We start from the raw sequence: 20,929 nt of genomic DNA on the forward strand, positions 1-20,929 counted from the left end.
ATAAATACTGATAACTGACGTTACCAACAAAATATTAATTTGTAAAATAAAATACCCTGCTCGTTGAGCAGTAAGTACATGTACTGTAGTAAACGTCATTTAAAGTCCAACTGAAATCAAGCGTTTAAATCAGTTTAATTTTGTATAAATTAAAAAATAAACGAGCAAAGCTAAACATGAGTTAAACAAAAACAAACAAATTCAACCGGAAAGTTTATCCTTTTAAATTAATTTACAAAACAAAAACATGGACAAAAGACAGAAAACACAGACTTTATACAAAAATAAATAAATAAATAAATCCAAACCGTAACGAATGTTTTCATCTTTAAACCGTCGATCAGCTGATTAGAATCTACTTCCTGTTTGTGTGGTTTTTATGGCTTTGTGACGTTTTTACAGAAAATAAAACAAAACTTCTTTAGAATCGATGGTTCCTCTTCGAGCAGAGACATGCAGGTTGGGGTTTAGGCTGTTTGATGGTTCAGGTTCTGGTTCTGGTTCAGACACGTTCAGATGATTTCGGGACTTAGGGTCTTTGTGATGAATAAAAATAAAATAAGTGTGGATGTGGATTGGGCTTAATCTGGAAGACTGAGGAGAGGACGACACGCTAAGAACACACCAACGTAACCTGAGAGCTATGGAGACCCTGGGAGCAGCAGCATACGCACACACATGCACACCTTAAAGTGGCTTTTCCTCTTTTTTTTTTACATGTTCTATTAAAAAATAAAACAACAGAGGCGAAGAAAACAAAGAAGACGAGGCCGACCTTCAGCCCCAGAGGCCTCATTCGTTAAAAACACAACAGATTTTTGTGCTTAACACCAAAACTGTGACAAAACAACAAGTGAGTGTGATGAGAAGCAGGTTACAATAAAGTTCAAGTCATTTCTTTAGATATAAAAATATAAATAGCCTCTACAGTTCCTCAAAATATGACTACTGTAACTTTATGCTGTTTTATTTGCTTATTAAATGAAAAACAAAAAGAATAGTCTAATGAATGAGGCCTCTGGGAATCAGAGTGTTCACAGATCCAATAACTGAAGTTTTATAAATCAGACTGAAAGCTGCAAATAAATAAATAATTCTGCATAAATTCTTCAAGAAAAAGAGATTTGAACATAAAGTGTAATCCTTTGGGTTCATGCAGGAACAAATTTCTCTCCTCTTTACATAAAATTTAGCTCTTTTCCCGACTAAAACCTTCAGAATTCAGAAGATGCATGTTAATAATCACGGTGCTGCTCATGAACAAAATGCAAACGGTTAAAATCTGGAGTAATATGAGATAGCGTGGGGTGTTTTTTGTGTTTTTTTTTTTTGTTTTGTTTTTTTACAGACACACACAGACGGACGAGAAGAACGAACAGACACGGCTCGTTTCTGTAAATAAAAACAGAGGTGGAACAATGAGCTACGTTTTTTTTTTCCCGCAGTCAGTAACAGCCTTTGAGTTGAAGAGATGCTCGTCTCTGAAGCTGCCAGAGCTCCTGCAGTTCTCTAGAACAGCCACCAGGGGGAGTCAGCGAGGAGCAAAATAACCCACCTGCTCCACATCAGAGCCATCCATCCTTCGTCCGTCCGTCCAAACGCAGCCACCTGGTGGACGGTGTTGGAGTGAAGGTGGTGTCGTTGGGAGGAGGGGGGCGGCGGTCACTTCCTGTCTGCGGCCCCGCCTCCCCGCCATTGTTCACACGTTTTAATCCCAAACAATCTGCCGCCATGCTCACTTCTTCTTACCCGATTTCTCAGAGCGCTTAGCGTCCGACTTTCCGGCCCGCTCCGACTTCTCCGACCGCTCCCCTCTCTCTTTCTCCTTCTCCGCACGCTCTATCCGGTCCGCCCGGTCCGAGCGCTCGCCGCCTCGCTCTGACCGGTTGTCCACCTTGCTGCCGTCCCGCCGCGTCCCCTCGTCGGTGGATGAGGTAGTTGGTTGGGGCTGGCCCCATTTGGCAATCTCCTCGTGCTCTGAGATACTGGTGGTGATGTTGCTCACCCACACCTTGAGGTCGTCCTGTCGCAGGGAGGAGAGACCGCCGTTAGCGTTAGCTTTACCGAACGTTTGGGGTCACAATATGAAGTGACGACACCAACGCCATCAGGGTCTCACCTCATCTTTTGCATGAAACAGAAACTCACTGCCATCCTTCGTCCTGCATTGAGAGAAAAGAGTTATTTTTACCTTTAAACAAACATAATGAAGCGACAACTAAAATCCTCAAAATAACAGAAAATCTTCTGTTCAGAGTAAAAACTGGACCTGACGGCTCTGAAATCCTGCAGAAACATTCAGTGTGGATGTCAATTAAAACTAGTGGTGGGCATTTTTATGATGGTCTCACTTATACTCGAACACTTGAGGACTCTGGATTTCATTTCAAGACCACAACTGTGAAAATATCTGCAAATTGCCAAAATGTTGGCCAATTAATTTGTTTACATCTTTGCTTTCATGAGATGTAAAACGTAGAATCAAATCCAAGCATGACTCATTGATAATTATGTATTTTAATTTAGCTGCATAAATCATAAATAATATATTTATAAAACAACATCCAGGAGAAAACTTGTAAATTCTGCAGCGCTTCACTTTCAGAGACCAACTTTAATCACTTAGAAAAGAAGCATTAGCAAAGCTAGCTAGCTAACGTTAGCAATCTACCTTTGTACCAAAACTCTTTACCTCACATGAAGCGATTTAGTGAATATTAGCTGTATTAAGTTAGCTGTGTACAAAATACTGTACGTTTAATGACGCTAGTTTCCTTTATTTCTGTTTAGGTCGTCTTGATCACATCAATCCGCTAACCCGCTAATAGCAGACCTAGCTTCTCATTTAGCAGATTAACTTCTAATTGTTGCCAACTTTGGAAACTGTTAGCAAAAAAATAGCTTCCACTAATTTTAAGCCCACTTACAAAAAGTGTAAAAATTCTACTTTTATGGCGTTTATCCAGAATTAAACAAAAACTACCTGCTCTTATAAGCAGTGCTGGTCGTGTGTGTTAGCATGTAGCATCTTTAGCAGATAAACTTCAAACTAAGAGCATCAAAAAGAAATAAAACATTTATAAATATTTAAATAAACTTGGCTTGTAAGTGAGAAAGGGGAGCTTCAGCACCAAATCAAACATTTATTTGTAAATGTTATAGCAGTTTTAACTCGTTGTCGGCCATCTTTAATACACATTTTAGTCCTCACTTGAGCGTGAAGACGTTCTTCTTCTTCTTGTAGCCGTTGGTGACGTCGCAGTGGCAGTGGGAGAGGCTGAGCAGCGGCTCGTTGTTGTACGGCGCCGAGGTGTTCTTGGCGTCCTTGTAGAAACCGAGCTCCCCCTTGTTCAGCACGCAGTACAGGTTGACCCATGACCTGCTGTGGTGTGGGCAGGCGGGAGGAGAGGGTGGGGAGGCGGAGGGGGGAGGTCGAAGGGGGGCGAAAGTGAGGAGCAAGGGGAGGGGCGGGGAGATGGAGGTCGGAGGGGGAGATTGGGAGGAGTCAGGAAAAGCTGCAGAGTGGCCGCCGCTACGCTAACACCTGACTCACCTGGCCAGAGCACACAGGTAGGTAGGCGGGATGGACCAGCCCCAAGAAGGGAGGAGGAAACACACTGCTGAACAAACACAAATGAACGGACGCACACACGGATGGAGGGGGTGGGGATGGGTGGATGGAGGGATGGATGGAGGGAGGGATGGATGGAGGGGCGGGGTCTACGCACAGTTCGTGTACTCCTGCGTGCGATGACTGAGTTTGACTTACCTTGGAGGAGACAAGAGAAACAGCCAGGAGCGGGGAAGAGGAAGGAAAAAAGAAAGAGAAGTTTGGTTAAATGCCATTTTGGCAAAATAAAAAACCTGAGGCATGCTGATTCCTCTGTGGCGGCGCGCAGACAAACACAGGGCTGTGCAAAAGTTTCAGGCCTTTTACCATTCTTACTGATTTGGAGCCGTTTTTGTGTTTGCTAAAGCAGATTAGCTGTGACGGCCATCTTGAATCGAGTCGTGGTCGTACACCCAACAATCATTTTCTAAGGTTTCACCTCATTTTGCTAACAAACAGTTACTTGATCATCCGCCTTTCTTGAAGTTTATGGGTTTTAATACAATTTTTTTCATCAAATTCTTCGTTACAAATACAATAAATGATGGAACAACGACAAAAAGTAGATCTAATTTAGGTTTTTGAGGGCAGACTTATTACAAATTCACTTCTCTTGCCTGAAACACTTGCACAATGCTACAGTTTTATCTAAAAGAACCACGTGTGCACATTATTGTTCTGGTTTCAAAAAACCTTAAAGAACAAGAAAAATAAATTTAATAATGTCTTCACTTGTTTACATTATGGCTCCATCATCTGTTACAGCTTGTTTTTTTAAGTTGAACATTTAGATTAAGCCATTTCTGCCACTTCAATCAAACATTCTGTGAACATCAACTGATGTATGGGATAAATCTTGTGCCAGCAGGAATTGAATTTGAATTGCTCAGATTGAATCTGAATGTGCATAAATTGAAACTGAATTTAAAGTTTTGTATCTGAATTAATTTGCTTTGAAACTGTTTTTTGGTTTATTAAAATTTCAGTTTGTCTTTTTTCACTTTCAGTTCCATAATTCAGATTTTTGTGTCACATCCTGGTCCTTGAGAAAGCCAGGCAGAGTAATCAAACACAGATCCACAGAAAGGGAAGCTTCAACAAAGTGAAACGTAAATCTGTGGATTTGTAGCTGCGTTTCCATTGCAAATGTGCGCAAAACTTTGTCGATATTCTGTTAATGCCGAAAAACTGTTTTGCAATGGCGATGTTTCCATTAAGTAAGAAATGCAATTAAAGTCACGGGTCAAAATGTTTGTTCTCGCGATAACTCATTATAAACATGGCGGCGATGGATGTAAACAGATAACATATTGCTACCACGACACACTAGTGCTCATTATCAGACGTCAGTGACTTTTATCGAGGCTTTCCAGCGACAAGCCCATTGTACTTGAGAGGGACTACGTATGCTGTGTTTTTGGGAAATTGTAGTCGGTGAGTTTACTACTTTCTTTTACTACTTCAGAGATTTTACTACTACTTCTACTTCCTGTTATCTTCTTCTTTGTCGTCTTTTTCACCAGTAAAAACATCCGGTTGTTGATCACGTGACCCCCGTGATGCGAAAAAAGTGTTTCCATTGCAGTTTTGCGAAAAACAACAATTTCGATACGGCCGAAAAACCACCTCATCCTAGTGCAAAAACATTTTGTCGAAAAACATAATTTTTTTTTCGAAATTGACGTGTTTCTATTGAGCAAATTTATTTTCGAAATTCTAATTTGTGCATTTTCGTGGTCAATGGAAACGCAGCTACTGTTTCATTACTCTGCCTGGCTTTCTCAAGGACCAGGATGTGACACAAAAATCTGAATTATGGAACTGAAAGTGAAAGTAGTCAAACTGAATATTTAATAAACCAAAAACAGTTTCAAAGCAAATTAATTCAGAAACAAAACATTAAATTCAGTTTAAACCATTAAATTCAGTTTCAATTTATGCACATTCAGATTCAATTTAAGCGATTCAAATTCAATTCCTGCTGGCACAAGATTTATCCTATATAATGGCCTGCGGGCCACTTCCAGCCCACTGGGAGAAATTCGGTATCGCATTAAACTACAAATTCAAAACAAAAATCTTAAACTGCTTGAGGTTTTCGCATAAAAAAAAACATTTTTAAGGCTTTAAAAATACATAAAATTTTCTGTGATGACTTCTCCTTTGTACAAAAATAAGTAAAAATAGAAAAAAAAAACCCTCAAGAACTATTTGAAGGATCTGAACTTTATTTTTTGTAGATTATTATCAGAACATTAATGTGCACACAAACGTCTTTTGCACCTAAATGGGAAGTGATGAAGCAAAAACAAACAGCTTGAATCTTTTTCCTGAAAGGCTGACTGGTTCCGCTCCAGTTCAGGGAGCGCTCGGTCAGCCTCGCGGGAAGCAGCTGGTCCAGATTTAAGCCTTTTCAGAACCATGCTTTACCTCGTCATGTACATAAAAGGGCATGTACATGTGGCACATTCAATCCACTGCCTTTGAGTGGGCGCGTGAGTGGGACTCATCCACGGCTGGAGCTTGGATGAGCTTTTAGCTGTGCGTGCTCAGTCCAGCCACCAGAGGGCAGCGATGAGAGCAAGAGACATCATCCAGGAGTCTCTCTGGAGGAAGCAGGATCTGTGGAGGTCAGGTTATGTGTGTATGTGCGCGCGTGTGTGTGTGTGTGTGTGTGTGTGTGCGCGCGCGCACGGCCAGCATTCACTTCACTATTGCCACTTTCTCCATCCAGCCTGTTAGCCTGCGAGTGAATAAAGCCCCTCCTCCGTGTCTCCAGGAAGCATTTTAAGCATCAACATGCATGAAGTTTTCTCATGCTGTGGACTTTCTTCATGTAACTGTTGTCCTCACATTCTGACTGTGATAACTACTTTAGATACTCAGAAGCTGTAACCTTCATGATGATGGTGCCTCAAGAAACTACTGAAATATCAAGAAAAGCTCTGGACAACAAGCTACAATGTTAGCTGAGCTGCTTAATTAATATATAACACTCCTGTACTCCAGTTTGGAAAATAACTATAATGGATTAATAGTTATTAAGGGGGGGCGGGTTAATGCAAAATTGATGTTTTTGGACTTTATATATTTATATCATGTTATAATCAAAAACGAACCTAGAGTGTTGCTTTGACTCATTCATGCATGTTTGAGAAATCCTCAAATCTTCTGTGGTAGCCACATAGAGCAGCCTAAACGCTTGCTGCTACAAAGCTCCACCTACTTACCCAAAGCTCCTCCCGGGAGCTCAGTCTGCAGCCGAGCTCCCGCCCCACAGAGCACCCCTCCCCAGCTCCTCCGCCGTTGTAAACCACAACTTTTTTTTCTCAGGATCCTGAGAAAGTAAGTCAGGATCCATTTTTCCCCCCCTCTATGTCCCCTTACGGGCTCTGTAGTAAACGACATGAAGCGTTGTTTAAAAAAAACGTGCTGAAGAGGGAGTGTCAGAAATGGTAGGAGGTTCTTAAAGAGACAGAGGAAAATTTCAAGATGTTTCCAAACCTGGTGGTAAAACAGTTACCTGATTGTGGTGTAGAACTGAACTATGGGCCTAGAAAATACACAATACCCCCCTTTAATAAAATTAGTCTGCAGTGACCAGAAAACATCTCTAATCAGCTGATCAAAACTACATCTTAATGGTTTTTTTGGTGGCAGCTTGTAAGGACCACATATCGGTCATGCAATTTGTCAGGCGTGTTAGCTCTGTAACCCAGCATGCTAAAGTCATGCCAGTGTTGTCAGAGTAATCACTAAATGCAACATACAGAAGGTAAACTCCAACCAACTGCCTCATGTATCAAACTATAAATGTGGCTTTAAAGAACTCAGATGATTTTCACTTGGAAGTGCATCCTTCCCTCGTCCACCTGACCTGCCCGGTCCGACCCTGAACACCCACCTGTTGGTGCTCTTCTTCATGATCTCGATGTCCAGCTTGCGGAACAGGAAGCCCTCATGGTGTGCTGTGTGTGTCGGAGGCTGGGGGACGGCCGGGTTGCTCTGAGCCGGAGCGGACCTGGACCTCCTCGTGGTCTCTCCCGGCTCTTTGGGACGTGGCCGGCGGCGGGGTTTGGGTCTGTCTCGGGCTCGGGGCCTGTCGGGACGGGAAGACTTCTCCGGTAGGCCGTTGGGCAGGCGAGGCGTCTCACTGCGGGCCTGAGGGTGGAGAGAGGGTCCGTGAATATTTAAGGACCCTTTTACAGCTGAACTCTTTTAATGCAAACACTGTTGCATTTCTTTGCAAAATAAAACAAGATTAAATATAAACAAAAAATCTCTTTAAACCTGAGAATGATGCTGATTCAATTTGAAAACTAAAATGCAAATAAATTTTATAGAAGTTAGCCACGTGCTACTTAGCATGGTGTTTATCATTTTTCTGCTTAGTGGATTCATCTGTTTTGTTGTAAGAAAATCACCACACCAGCACTGAGAAACTAAATTAAACTTTTCTGCCTCCTAGGGACTCCAAGTTCACAAGAAAATGTGTTTAACTTTTAAAAAAGTGGATTTTGCAGGATATGTCCCCATTAAAAGATGGTCTTATGATGGGGCGAAGTGCTCAGGGACAGACCTGTGCTGCTTCTCTCTCCTGCAGCTGCTCTACAATCTCTGCCATGGTGGATCTCTTTTCTCTGTAAAAAATAAAAAGATTTTTTTAGCAAACTGTGTTAAAATAAAAAATAACCTCAGTGTGTTAAAGTCTCACCCTCCTGCAGAGCGTCGGTCCGACTGCTCTCTCCCGATGTCGTTCTCACTGGACTCCTGTCTCTCCGTCCGGTGCCTGTCCCTCTCCCGCCTCCGCCCGTCGTGGCCCCCCTGGCCCTCCTGCTCGCTGGACGTCTGCCTCTCCAGCGTGCGCCTCTCCCTCCTCTCCGCCTGTTCCCTCCACACCTCCTGAGGCAGCTCGTCCCTGCGAGCCTGGATCAGCTGCTCGCTGGACAGCTGCCGCTCTATCCGGTGGTCCCGGTGGTACGTGTGCGTCTGAACCTGAGGCTCGGCGCGGCCAAAGGCGTCCGGCCTGGACCCCCGCGGCCCCCTGGTGGGCTCGCTGTGCAGGCGCTCCCGACCCGGCTCCTGCAGCACCACCTCGGCCATCACCGCCACCTCCGCTCTCTCCGGTCCCACCTCCCCGACCTTGGCGTCCCGCTCCCGCCCCCTGACTTTCTCCAGCCGGCTGGCCACGAGCAGCGGCGTCACGGCGTCGTCCAGGTGTTTGATTTTGGGCTGGCGAAGGTACGGGGAGGATTTCGCCTCCGGCTCCCTGCCTGGTGGCTGCAGGTGGCTCATCGCCTTCGTGACATGCTCTCTCGCTGCGCCGGCGCTCTCTCTCATCTGGTTGGCTGAGACCAACATGGCTGCAGTGGCGACGGACGCGATCGACGAGGGGGCTGGCTGTCCGAAACCCGCCGCCACGCCGCCGTGCCGGGGCTCCAGGGTGTGGTGGTAGGAGGAACCGTTCATCACGGGGGTGTAGTTGGCCACGGTGGAGCCCAGCCGTCGAGCCACAGACGACGGCGAGGGCGTCGGGGTGGCGGGCGATGGCGACGGAGGAGAGCTGGCTTCGTTCTGCTCGTAGATGGTTTGTCTCATGACGGGGGAGACGGGGAGGCGCGGGAGGTTTGTCGCACCGGCTAACGCATCTTGGGGTTCCAGGAAGACTTTACGGCCCAGGAGAGGGGTTGGCGGCAGCTTGCTTTGTTCGGCTTTCAGCTTTTCCACCTGCAAAAAATAAAAACAAATAAATAAATAAACTAGACATGGGTTTTTATGAAGTAAAAACAAGTGTGCATTGCCATGTAGCATGTCATTGCAGCATGGCTTTGCCTGCAGCATTGGACTTGCAGAATGAACTTTGACCACGTTCAAATGTGTTTTCTAAACCAGCTTGTGCCAGTCATGTCAGCAGGTGTTTGTAATTAAGGTAATTGAGTGACAATATGAAAATCTCTTCAAACTTGAAGAGATTTTTTGTTAAAGTTGCTTTAGCTGGGTTTTGAAACCTTAGATTGTTGGAGCTGTGGCAGGGTGTGGTGCCAGGGGTTGGTTTGTATGTGTGCAGAAAGAGGTCACATTGCCAATACAATTACTGACACTAAACTGCATAATATTACAACAATAGAGCAATATTAAGATAATGATATAGTAAAGCATCCAAATACAATCATATTAGTACTGTAAACACTGAACTATTGAGATTAAATATAAAAAACCATGGTGCAGTACCAAGTTGAGTACAGCTGGGGGCAGTATTGGACCATTACAAGGTACCATTGACTCTCATTTTATGAATTTGGAATAAAGTTTCAACGTTAATATTTCAAAAACTACAAGTTGTACAGGTACCAAAAGGCATAGCAATCATTTGGCACAGGACCTTTACAGATATAAATTACAATGGCAGCTGTAGGACAATGTAGGCAGGAGCATTGGACTGTCAGAATGAACTTTGACAAAGTTCAAATGTGTTTTCTATACCAGCTTGTACCTGTCACATCAGCAGGTGTTTGTAATTAAGGTAATTGTGTGACAATATGAAGTTTGAAGAGATTTTTGTTAAAGTTGCAGTAGCTGGATTTGAACCCTGATCTCCCGCATGAAAGCCCACAGTGCTCATCATGAGACTACAGGAGATGTGGCAGAGGACAGTCCCAGGGATTGGATTGTATGTATACAGAAAAAGTTTACCTTGCCAATGCAGTTATTGACACTTAAGTGCAATATATTACAGCAATAGGACAACATAAAGACAGTATTACAGTAAAACATCAAAATACACTCATATTAATATTGTAATCACTGAACTACTGAGTTTAAATATAATAAAACTATGGTGCAGTACCATATTGTGTAGAGGCAGCAGGGGGCAGTATTGGACCATTACAAAGCTCCATTGACTGCCATTATAATTTATTAAACATTAATATTTCAAAAACTATAAGTTTTACAGGCACCAAAAGGCATAGCCATAATTTGGCACAGGGGCTTTACAGATATAAATTACAATGGCAGCTCTAGGACAAAGTATGCAGGAGGAGAAGCATGGCAAAGTTGAGATGACTTGGATGGGAAATGAATCACAATAGTGTGCATTGCATTGGCAATGTACACTGATAAGCCTCAACGTAAGAAACAGACTTTCTAAATAAAAAAATAAGCCTCAACGTAAGAAACAGACTTTCTAAATAAAAAAATAAGCCTCAACATAAGAAACACAGACTTTCTAAATAAATCAGAGGGGAGGAGATACCGTGGTGAGGCGTCGCAGTGAGCTGAATCGCTCCTCCCAGGTGGCGGCAGCTTTGCGGAAGGCTTCGTGTCGACGGATGAGCTGCTCCACCTCGTCCACACTCCCTCCCAGCTCTTTGCTGTTGATCAGCGGCTCCTGAGCCGTCAGCCAGGCCTCCGCCACCATGGCCTCCTGAGCAAACTGATGCACTTCCAACACTAAAGGGCAGGACAGCAGGAGTAAATTCATGTGGAAATATGGCGAAGCTCTGTTTTCCTATTTTTCTCCTCCTTTGAACGCGAGTTCTTACAGTGCTGTAGGAATTCCCAGTGCTTGTCCCACTTCTCAGACAGCTCTTGTTGCTTAGAAATCACCTTTTCCAGTTTCTCCTTGATCTGAAATTCAAAACCACCAACATCTGAATCAGAAAACTCCAGAATTAATATGTTTCTTGTCTCATCTCTGATGCCAAACTGTGACAAGCCATGACACCAGTGAACCTCTCACACCGAAACTGAAATATTGCTTCACCATATGAGCCAAAAGTCAGAATTACTTGGAAAAATATCAGGTTTAAAACTTTAATTCATATTTTTTCTCTATATAGTCTTTTTTTAAGCTAAAATGTTGACTTCACAATCCAACAATTAGCTTCAGTTTTCTAAATCTCACATCAAATTTATATCCATTCACAAAAGAAATGAAAAAGTTTTCTGTTTGGTGTTATATGAGGAACACCTGTTCATGGTAACCAGCAGCTGTGGACTGAAACAGTTCTAGGGGGGTCCAGGAGTAAAAGATCTGATAAAAACTATGCATTTTCCAGCTATTTGAGGAGCGTTTCACTAAATTCTTAGGATTAATAAAACAACATAAATCAGTATTTTATGAAGGTAGAACACTGAAAACCTGACTTTAACGTGAACAGGCTGGTCCTGCTTCAACAGGTCAAATTTGTCTGATGTAGATATTTAACTTTAAAGTGCCTGTTACAATCATATCATTCAAATACAAAGAAAACATTTTTATAAATGTAAGAAACTTAAAATACATGATTTTTACCCATTTCGTCACATAACTGGCCTGTTTTCTTCTGAACTTGGTTCAGCCAAAGTGAAACAGGAAGTGACATCAAAGGGGAACTCTTTAAAAAAGAAAACTCCCTGGACTTTGTTTATTGAAATAATATTATTTGAACTCTGACTCTTCATCATCTCTCTGATAGTGATTAAAATAATCTAAAGAAACAGCAGATTCTTCTCTACAGTCTGTGTTGTTAGCTACTGTAGCAACGCTGTGTTCACATTCAGACATTCCCCTTTGACATCACTTCCTGTTACTTCACATGCAAAAATTTCATCAACTGTTCATCTCAGCGGTTTGAAATTTCTTTTGCAATATGTTCTTAATGTTATCTTTCCAAAAATGCATTCATATTTAATGCAAAAAATTTGATGTCAGGGACACTTTAATTTATCGAGCAAAACCTACAACATATTGATGAGATCTTGCATTTATTATTATTTCTGTCCTCGCCTCACCTCTTCAGCTGCAGGGTTTCTAGCAGCCAGCAGCATTTTTCCCATCTCGATACATTCCAGAGTGCTCTGGCTGCGAGCGTCCACTTCACTCTTCAGGCTCTGGTGGTAGTTCATCAGCACCTCGACCGAGGACACGTCCCTGCAGGAGCAAACGCTCACATCAAAGCTGTCACCTCTACAGAACGAGACGTTTGGTTTCATTAAACCACCTTTACCTGGGCTTCTCTCCTGTGCCGATCTGACAGATGATCGATTCCATCCACATGATCTGATCCCGGACCATGCTGAAGAAGCTCAGCTTGTCCGTCTCGGTTGTGATCTGCAGTCGACACTCTTCGCAGGAAGTCAGCAGCTCCTTCCAGCACTGCATGACTTCGTGCTCCCGACACGCGATGGCTTCGGCCTTCTCGCCCGCGTACACCGTCCTCAGCTGGGCCGCGCTCTCCTGCAGCTGACGCACCTGATGCATACGCATAAAAACGAAGTGCTGCTGTTTTTTTATGCCAGGTGCACGGAGCAGGTTTGATAAAGTAATAAAAATAATAAGAATTAGAGAAATTGCATTTCCTGTGAAAACGCTAGTGTGAATGCTTCGTGCTGAAAACTTCAGCTGAAAGCTGCTGAAATTGAGCTGAAAATATTTAATAGGAAAGGTGTTAATGTGAGCTCACTTTGAAAAGCTGAAAGAAGCAAACAAGCCTAACTTTGCAGAAAAACAGTAAAAAGAAGCACAAATCTAGTTGAAACCAGAAAACAGCTAAAAGCTAAGAGCTAAAATAGCTGAATATAGCTAAAAACATCTGTAAGAATAATAAATAGCACTAGGTAGCAGAAAAGAGCATAAAAAGTGAAAAAGCAGAACAATAGCAGAAAGAAGTAGATCTATAGCTAAAGTAGCATAAAATAGCTAAAATTATCATAAAATAAGTTAAAGGTAGCAGCCACAATTTGAAATTAGAACCCAGCTGAAATAGTTATAGTTGAAAAATTGCTAAAACAAAATTACATAAAAGTGATAATTTGTAGTAAAATAACTAAAACAGCTGAAATTTTCACTGAAAACAGCTAAAAGGTAGCTGGTAATTATTTAATTAGCATAAGGAGCACAAGTTTGCTGAACTCAGTCGAAAAAATTTGTAATAGCTACAAAAATGTGTATTTAGCTCAGAAAAGCTAAGTTTAGCTAATAGCAGCTAAACTTTAGCTAGAATTTCAGCAAATATCTGAATATAGCAGAAAGCATCTGTAAGAAGCATAAATAGCACAAAGTAGCAGATAAAGGCACAAAAAAGTAGATAAAAGCAGAAGAATATCAGAAAGAAGCAGAATTTTAGCTGAAATAGCAGAAAAAATAGTAAAAAAAATAGCTATAAGTAGACAAGGAAGTCAAAAAGAGCAGAACCAGAACAAAATGTGTAAGGTGCTGTAAAGATTTAGAAACATTTTGAAGGATTTTAAGGATGTTGAAAACAGCTCCATTCATTTTCAGTGGCAAAAAAGTGGCTAAAAAAGTGAAATGGCTAAAAAAAATTATAAATAGCTGAAATATTGTGTGAACGCTGTGAAGCGTCACACAATAAGCAATAAATCAGAGGCCCGAGTTTGTGTGGCTCCACCTGTGTGACCAGCAGCTGGATGTCCTGCTCAAAGCTGTGCAGGAGTCTCTGCAGGGTGCTGGTGTTGGAGGTGCTGCCCTGCCGAGCCCGAACCTCTGGTAGCCGTCGATGTTTGTCCTCGATCTGAGCCAAAACCTGCAACCCAATAAAACATGTGTTTCATACCGTGAGTTGTTTCTAGCTACGGCTGAGATTCGCTTCTTACCTCTTTGCAGTCAGAGAAGAACTTGTGCAGCTGGTGTGACGCTGCCAGCATCTGAGCTCGGGTCTCCATGAGTTCCAGCAGGTCGGCCCAGGCCTCGTTCACGCCGTCCTTCCACTCGGCTATCGTCGCCGCCTCGGCGTGGCCGTAGTCGATGAGCTCGTCCACCATCTGGTTGACGGCTGTGACGCGTTCCTGCCCGACGTTTCCCGTTTCCGATGCAAACTCTGTGAACTTCTCCTGCAGGACCTGGAAGTGAGAGGCGTGAGTTTATCGTTCCCTCAGTTTTGTCTACAGGAGTCACTCAAACCTGCTCTTCACCCACAGAACCCGCCTGTCAACAAACTCACAGTGACGTGCTCGAAGTCTTGACCCAGTTCAGGAGAGCTGGCGACCACTTCCCTCTGAGCGATCCACTGCTCCAGCTCGTCCACCTCCCTGTTCAGCTGATACAGCCAGTACTGCTGCTCCAGGCGACTCTTCCTCTCCTCCACCAGGTCCTTCAGAGACACGTAGAGACGGTCGATCTGCGACTGACGCTTGCTGATCTGTTCGCTGGCGAGCAGGAAATAAAAACAGATGAAAACAAAATTTATTTTAAAAAGCTGGGTGGTTAGGAGCTGCAGACAGAAGCAGACATGATCAGAGACTTCTGTTTCATTTGTAATCACCACTAACGTGAGCAGGTCAAAGCTTATATAAGCCGAACAATAACAAAAAAGTTTAAATGACAAAACAGCAGCTAAAAGAACTGAAACTGTATAAAAAAGATCTAAAATAAGAGAACGGTAGAAAAGAGTAGTCGAACAGCAGCAAAACAGAAGCTAAGAGCTAAAATCAATAAAACAATAGCTAAAATCTAAAACAAGCAACACTGTAGCTAACAACACAAATGAGCAAACCTGTAGCTAAAACTTAAAATTTTCTAAATCACAACTAAAAGTAAAAAGGTAGCTAAAAGTTAAAATAAGCTAATTTATAGAAAAAAGCTAAAATGATCAAAATCATAGCTAAAATCTAAATTTAGCAAAACATTATCAAAAAACACGAAAACAGTAGCAAAAGTAAAAACCAGCAAAACAGAAGCTAAGAGCTAAAATCTGTAAAACGGTAGCTAAAATCTAAATCAAGCCTGTAGTTAACAACTAAAATGAGCAAACCTGTAGCTAAAACTTACTAAAGGTAAAAATGTAGCTAAAAGTGAAGATCAGCAAAACTGCTATTAAAAATTAAAAATGAGCAAATCTGTAGAAAAAAAGCTAAAATGAGCAAAACCATAACTAAAATCTAAAATTAGCAAAACAGTAGCAAAATAATGTAGGAACAGCAGCTAAAACCTAAAACCAGAAAGCCTGTAACTAAAAAGAAAAATAAGCTATATCGTTTCTATAAGTTAAACTGTAGCTAAAAGAAAGAATAATATTAGCAAAAGAATACAAGAACAGCAGCAAAACTGAAGCTTAGAGCTAAAAACAGTAAAACAGTAGCTAAAATCTAAAACAAGCAAGCCTTTAGCTCAGGGGTTCTCAAATTTTTTGGGTCTGGGGACCCCTTACGAGGGCGAAAAAAATCCCAGGGACCCCCTCATGAACCCCATGCTGAAAAGATAATTTATTTTAATTTCAACCCCTAAATGCCGTGGGAATATATATTTTATTTTTGTTTATTATGTTTGTTTTATTAGTTCACTGTTCTCCATGCATTTTTAAAAATAAAACGCAAATTAACAATTTAGTGAATTTTTTTTAGGAACCCCAAGATACCTCTCACGGACCCCATTTTGAGAACCTCTGCTTTAGCTAACAACACAAATGAGCAAACTTGTAGCTAAAACTTAAAATTAGCAATTCTATAGGAAAAAAAACTCAAATGAGCAAAACCATAGCTAAAATCTAAGATTAGCAAAACTAAACCTAAAAGCTAAATGGAGCATAAAAATATAAAACCAGGGTAAGTACATGAAACATAGAAAACATTTTGATGGAACTGAAGAGCTCTCTGTGTATTTCTATAGTGGAAAATATTTGTACATAAAATAAACTAATTAAAAAATGTAAAAGTCCAGCACCTCATTCCTGATCGAGCTAAATGTTTTGATGGACAGAACACAGTTTGCTGACTCAGCATTCAAATAATAAGTTTTATTTAACAGATACATTCGACAAATTTATAAAATTTAATTATTAACTTAAAAAAATGAATCTATGTTTGACCACGCCCACCTGTCTGGATGCCCCATCTCCAGCAGCTGTCGACACTGCTGGGACAGCAGGCCGACGGTCTCAGCATAGTCCTCGATGGTCTGCTCCAGCAGCAGATGCTTCTTCAGCAGCTGCAGCGTGCTCGGCTCGTCCTGCAGGACAACGAAACCAGAGTCTCGGTTGGTTTACAGGTGAGTCTCTACTGAGGCTGTTCTAACAGATTTTAATATGAACTCGCCTTTCCCTTCTCCTCGTTCATCATGTGCAGCTCCTGCTCGCTCAGCCAGGCCTCCACCTCGGCCGTGTCGAAGTAGTACTGCTGGGCCTGGTACATGGCATCCAGCACCAGCTGCCTGCGCTCCGTCTCGGCCCACAGCAGGTCCCACAGCTGAGCCAGCTGGTCGTGGCCGGCCCTGACGCAGTCGGCCTCTGGGCTGCGTATAGAGGCGATGATGCCCGCCCTCTCCAGGACGTCCTCCACTCTGCTCCTGTGGCCCTCCAGCTCCCGCTGAAGAGTCTGTTTGAAGACGAGGCATCTTTGGCTACATTCACACCGCAGGTCTTAATGCTCAATTCTGATTTTTTTTAAATCCCATCTTTTTGTGTGAACGTTCACATTACATTTTAAATGCGACCTGCATCTGACTCCTGTGTGAACGCTCCACAGCGCTGATGTGACACGCATGCGCAGTAAAAGACGTGACGTCTCATTCAGCCGGTGTTACACCATATTTTGTGACCGTCATATATTTTGACCAGAGGGGGCGCTGTTGCGCTTCTACAACAGAACTTGGCCGAAAATAGCCACAAAGAATATGATACGCCAAAAGTGTAACCCAGAGGTCACAAAATGACAACTGTTGCCAGATATTATGACTTCACTGTAGCTTGGTAAATAATGAAAATATTTATTTATAAACTGATCCTACTCATTGTATACATCCTCTAATGTCAGCAAAATAACTTCTGATCACTGACATGTTGACTATTACTATTACTACTATACATGATAATAGCTAAATTATGTGACCCTGTACTAATTTAATAACAGACACTATGTCAGTGATCAAGTTATTTTTCTGACACTAGAGGATGTAAACAATTAGTATAAATAGTTTTTGAATAAAATTTTTTACTATTTCCTTAGCTACAGTGAAGTCACAATATATGACAGCTGTCATATTCTGTGACCATGTTTAACAGTCAACAGTTTTTTTTCTTCATTTCTTCAGCCTCAGGCTTACACAGTTGGCGTATCATATTCTTTGTGGTCATGTTCGGCCAAGTTCTGTTGTAGAAATGCAACAGCGCCCCCTCTGGTCACAATATATGACAGTCATAAAATATGGTGTAACACCGGCTTGTTTGTTTACAGAGTTAGCATTGGTGCTACTTTTAGCACGTCAAATCTGAAGTTGTTGTTTAATCAGAGCCGATTAAATAATTATCTGACCTGCTTGTTTAGTTCAGTGTTTATATCTGAACCTGCCTCTGACCGGATGCTCCGTGAAGGAGAGCGGGAAAAAGTACAGAACTTATTTCTTGCGGCAGAACAGGTTGGAAGACGTTTTTTATGTTATTTATTGTTTTTAAATCATCCTACAGGCTCTGACATGTTAGATAAATTTGAAAATGAAGTTTTGAAAAAATCTGTAAGACTTGAAAAAATCCGTACGATTGCTCTGTACGTCCATATACCTGCAAAATGACGTGAAATCCTTATAACTTGTGGACAATCCGTAAAACCTGACACGTATGGAAGCAACTGGACTTGTGTTTTGGAGCTGTAAACACATGGAGCTACAGATTTAAACAGCGTGACTTGAGGTTAGTGTCTTATCCATCCTTCACCCCACCTCACTAGCTGCATTTCCATTGCAAATGTACGCAAAACTTTGTCCATATTCTGTCGAAAAAACACAGTTTTGCAATTGCGGTGTTTCTATTAAGTAAGAAATGCTATTAAAGTCACGCGTGAATATGTTTTTTCTTGCGAAAAGTCATTACAAACATGGCGGCAATGGATGTAAACACATAGCATGTTGCTACCACGACACTAGCGCTCATCATCATCAGCCATCAGAGGAGACGTTGGTGTCTTATCGAGGCTTTCCAGCGACAAGCCCTTTATACTTGTGAGCGGCTACGTATGCTGTGTTTTTGGGAAATTGTAGTCGGTGAGTTTACTACTTTCTTTTACTACTTCAGAGATTTTACTACTACTTTTACTTCCTGTTACCTTCTTCTTCGTTGTCTTTTTCGCCTGTAGAAACATCCGGTTGTTGATCACGTGACTCTCGTGATGCGAAAAAAGTGTTTCCATTGCAGTTTTGTGAAATACATCAATTTCGATACAACTGAAAAACCACCTCTTCCTGGCACAAAACCATTTTGTTGAAAAACGTAATTTTTTATTCGAAATTGACATGTTTCTATTGAGCAAAATTTTTTTTGAAATTCTAATTTGCGCATTTTCACGGTCAATGGAAACGCAGCTAGTAATGAAAAAATTGGATGGAATGTGACACGAGCGTTCAGACTGCAGTCGCTTTGAAAACATTTCAAAAAATGGATTTGGGTGTCATGTGCCTGTAGTGTGAAGGTAGCCAATGAGGGCAACTCTCAGGTATTCATTAGTCTGCAGTTAGAGCTGCTCTGATTTCCTCACCTGGTTCTTCTTCATCAGCTGCTGGACGGCCTGCAGCGTGGAGCCATGCTCCTGAGACATGGCCAGAGGGAGACGCTCCTGAATCCACAGCTGAAACCACACAGAGGAGAACGCTTGTCAGTGTGTGGAAAAATAAACTTTAATTTGTAAAAGTTTCCTCTGTTTTTTTACAACAAGCCTGCAGATTGTAAACAAGCCTGCAGATTGTCAACAAGCCTGCAGATTGTAAACAAGCCTGCAGATTGTAAACAAGCCTACAGATTGTAAACAAGCCTGCAGACTGTAAACAAGCCTGCAGATTGTAAACAAGCCTGCAGATTGTAAACAAGCCTACAGATTGTAAACAAGCCTGCAGACTGTAAACAAGCCTGCAGATTGTAAACAAACTGCAGACTGTAAACAAGCCTGCAGACTGTAAACAAGCCTGCAGATTGTAAACAAACATGCAGACTGTAAACAAGCCTGCAGATTGTAAACAAGCCTGCAGACTGTAAACAAGCCTGCAGACTGTAAACAAGCCTGCAGACTGTAAACAAGACTGCAGATTGTAAACAAGACTACAGATTATAAACAAGCCTGCAGATTGTAAACAAGCCTGCAGACTGTAAACAAACCTGCAGACTGTAAACAAACCTGCAGACTGTAAACAAGCCTGCAGATTGTAAACAAGCCTGCAGACTGTAAACAAGACTACAGATTGTAAACAAGACTACAGATTGTAAACAAGCCTGCAGACTGTAAACAAGACTACAGATTGTAAACAAGCCTGCAGACTGTAAAATGACTTCCTGTTTGTCTGTGGGTGTCTGCGACTCACAATCTCGTCCTCCAGGTCTCGCCCGACTTGATGAACTTCTTTAGATGCCAGAAGGATGCGCCGCCTCTCTTTTAGTGGCTCGATCAAACGAGCCATCCTGGTCTCCACGGCGACCTGCCGCTCGGCGACCGTCTCCTTGACCTGCGTCTGCTGCGGGACGGACGCCGCCTGCACCTGGAGCTGCCCCACCTCCTGATACCACTCCTCCATCTGGACTTCCATGGTCTAACAGGGAGGAGGGATAAAAAATGTGTTTGAGAAGAGAGGGTTAAATTAGGAAAATGAACTATTTAATGTGATTTTTCTTAATATTTGAACTTTTTAAAACATAAAAGCAACAATGAGCAGCTTTTTAACTTACCATAAATGTATGAACAAATTTTGTGCAAAACCCCTTTTTTAAAGGAAAATTTCAGTAAAACTAAACAATTCTGGCAACGAAAAGATCAGCAGAAATAACAAATATAAGACTTCTTACATAAAAACAAATATGATGATAAAAAAGTTGAAAACTGCATGAAGTGTAGTGAAGGTTACTGTACCCCATGCCAGGATGGATGCTGGTAGTTTGGAGTTAGGCTGGAGTGGTAAAGTAAGCAGCTAGCTGTGGGGGGAGAGATGTCTGGTGAATGTTTGGTGATGAAGTAAAGAAAGAATGAAGCCCATGCAGGTCTGAACCATCGGTGGCAGAGGACTGAGGAGTTTCATCCCAACATCAGAAGCAACAACGAGAGTGGCAGAAAAGTTTGGGCTTAAAAAAATAGATAAAAATCTGCCCACCTAGAGCGATTACAGCTTAATGAACATGCAACTGCTCAGCTGCTTTCTTACCCCTAATTTACACAAAATGAGGCTCCACTCCGACCTCCACAGCAAATACACAACCATTATGATCAATGGGCCTCATGCAAGAACATGTTCGTATTTTTATCCTAAATTTCTCTTACTTTTGTTCGTACAAAGGGTTCGTACGAACATGCCATGTCAGATTCAACAAACTCTTCTATCTTCAGGAAAAGTGTGTAAATGAGCTGCGTAAA

General features: G+C 42.1%; 1 protein-coding gene across 6 annotated transcripts in view; it reads right to left on the reverse strand.

Moving 5' to 3' along the window:
• Positions 1–258: 258 nt before the first annotated feature.
• Positions 259–20,929, reverse strand: part of sptbn4b (spectrin, beta, non-erythrocytic 4b) — a 66,832-nt gene continuing 46,161 nt past the window's right edge. For 2 of the 6 annotated variants that reach the window (XM_014015947.1, XM_014015952.1), the window contains 17 exons: positions 19,890–20,114; positions 19,073–19,162; positions 16,643–16,921; positions 16,426–16,556; positions 14,554–14,758; positions 14,207–14,452; positions 14,002–14,136; positions 12,601–12,845; positions 12,386–12,524; positions 11,155–11,239; positions 10,866–11,062; positions 8,325–9,337; positions 8,190–8,250; positions 7,515–7,771; positions 3,212–3,382; positions 2,120–2,162; positions 259–2,023 (listed from right to left, as the gene is read on the reverse strand). In XM_014015947.1, coding sequence (XP_013871401.1) covers positions 1,736–2,023; positions 2,120–2,162; positions 3,212–3,382; positions 7,515–7,771; positions 8,190–8,250; positions 8,325–9,337; positions 10,866–11,062; positions 11,155–11,239; positions 12,386–12,524; positions 12,601–12,845; positions 14,002–14,136; positions 14,207–14,452; positions 14,554–14,758; positions 16,426–16,556; positions 16,643–16,921; positions 19,073–19,162; positions 19,890–20,114 — 3,810 coding nt within the window. In that variant the 3' untranslated portion in view covers positions 259–1,735. Of the gene's footprint in view, positions 2,024–2,119; positions 2,163–3,211; positions 3,383–3,553; positions 3,618–3,640; positions 3,770–7,514; positions 7,772–8,189; positions 8,251–8,324; positions 9,338–10,865; positions 11,063–11,154; positions 11,240–12,385; positions 12,525–12,600; positions 12,846–14,001; positions 14,137–14,206; positions 14,453–14,553; positions 14,759–16,425; positions 16,557–16,642; positions 16,922–19,072; positions 19,163–19,889; positions 20,115–20,929 lie in introns of those variants that run through there. The other 4 variants (XM_014015949.1, XM_014015948.1, XM_014015950.1 and 1 more) reach the window with 4 other exon arrangements.

Source organism: Austrofundulus limnaeus, unplaced genomic scaffold (assembly GCF_001266775.1).
Source record: "Austrofundulus limnaeus strain Quisiro unplaced genomic scaffold, Austrofundulus_limnaeus-1.0 Scaffold136, whole genome shotgun sequence".
NCBI lineage: Eukaryota > Metazoa > Chordata > Actinopteri > Cyprinodontiformes > Rivulidae > Austrofundulus > Austrofundulus limnaeus.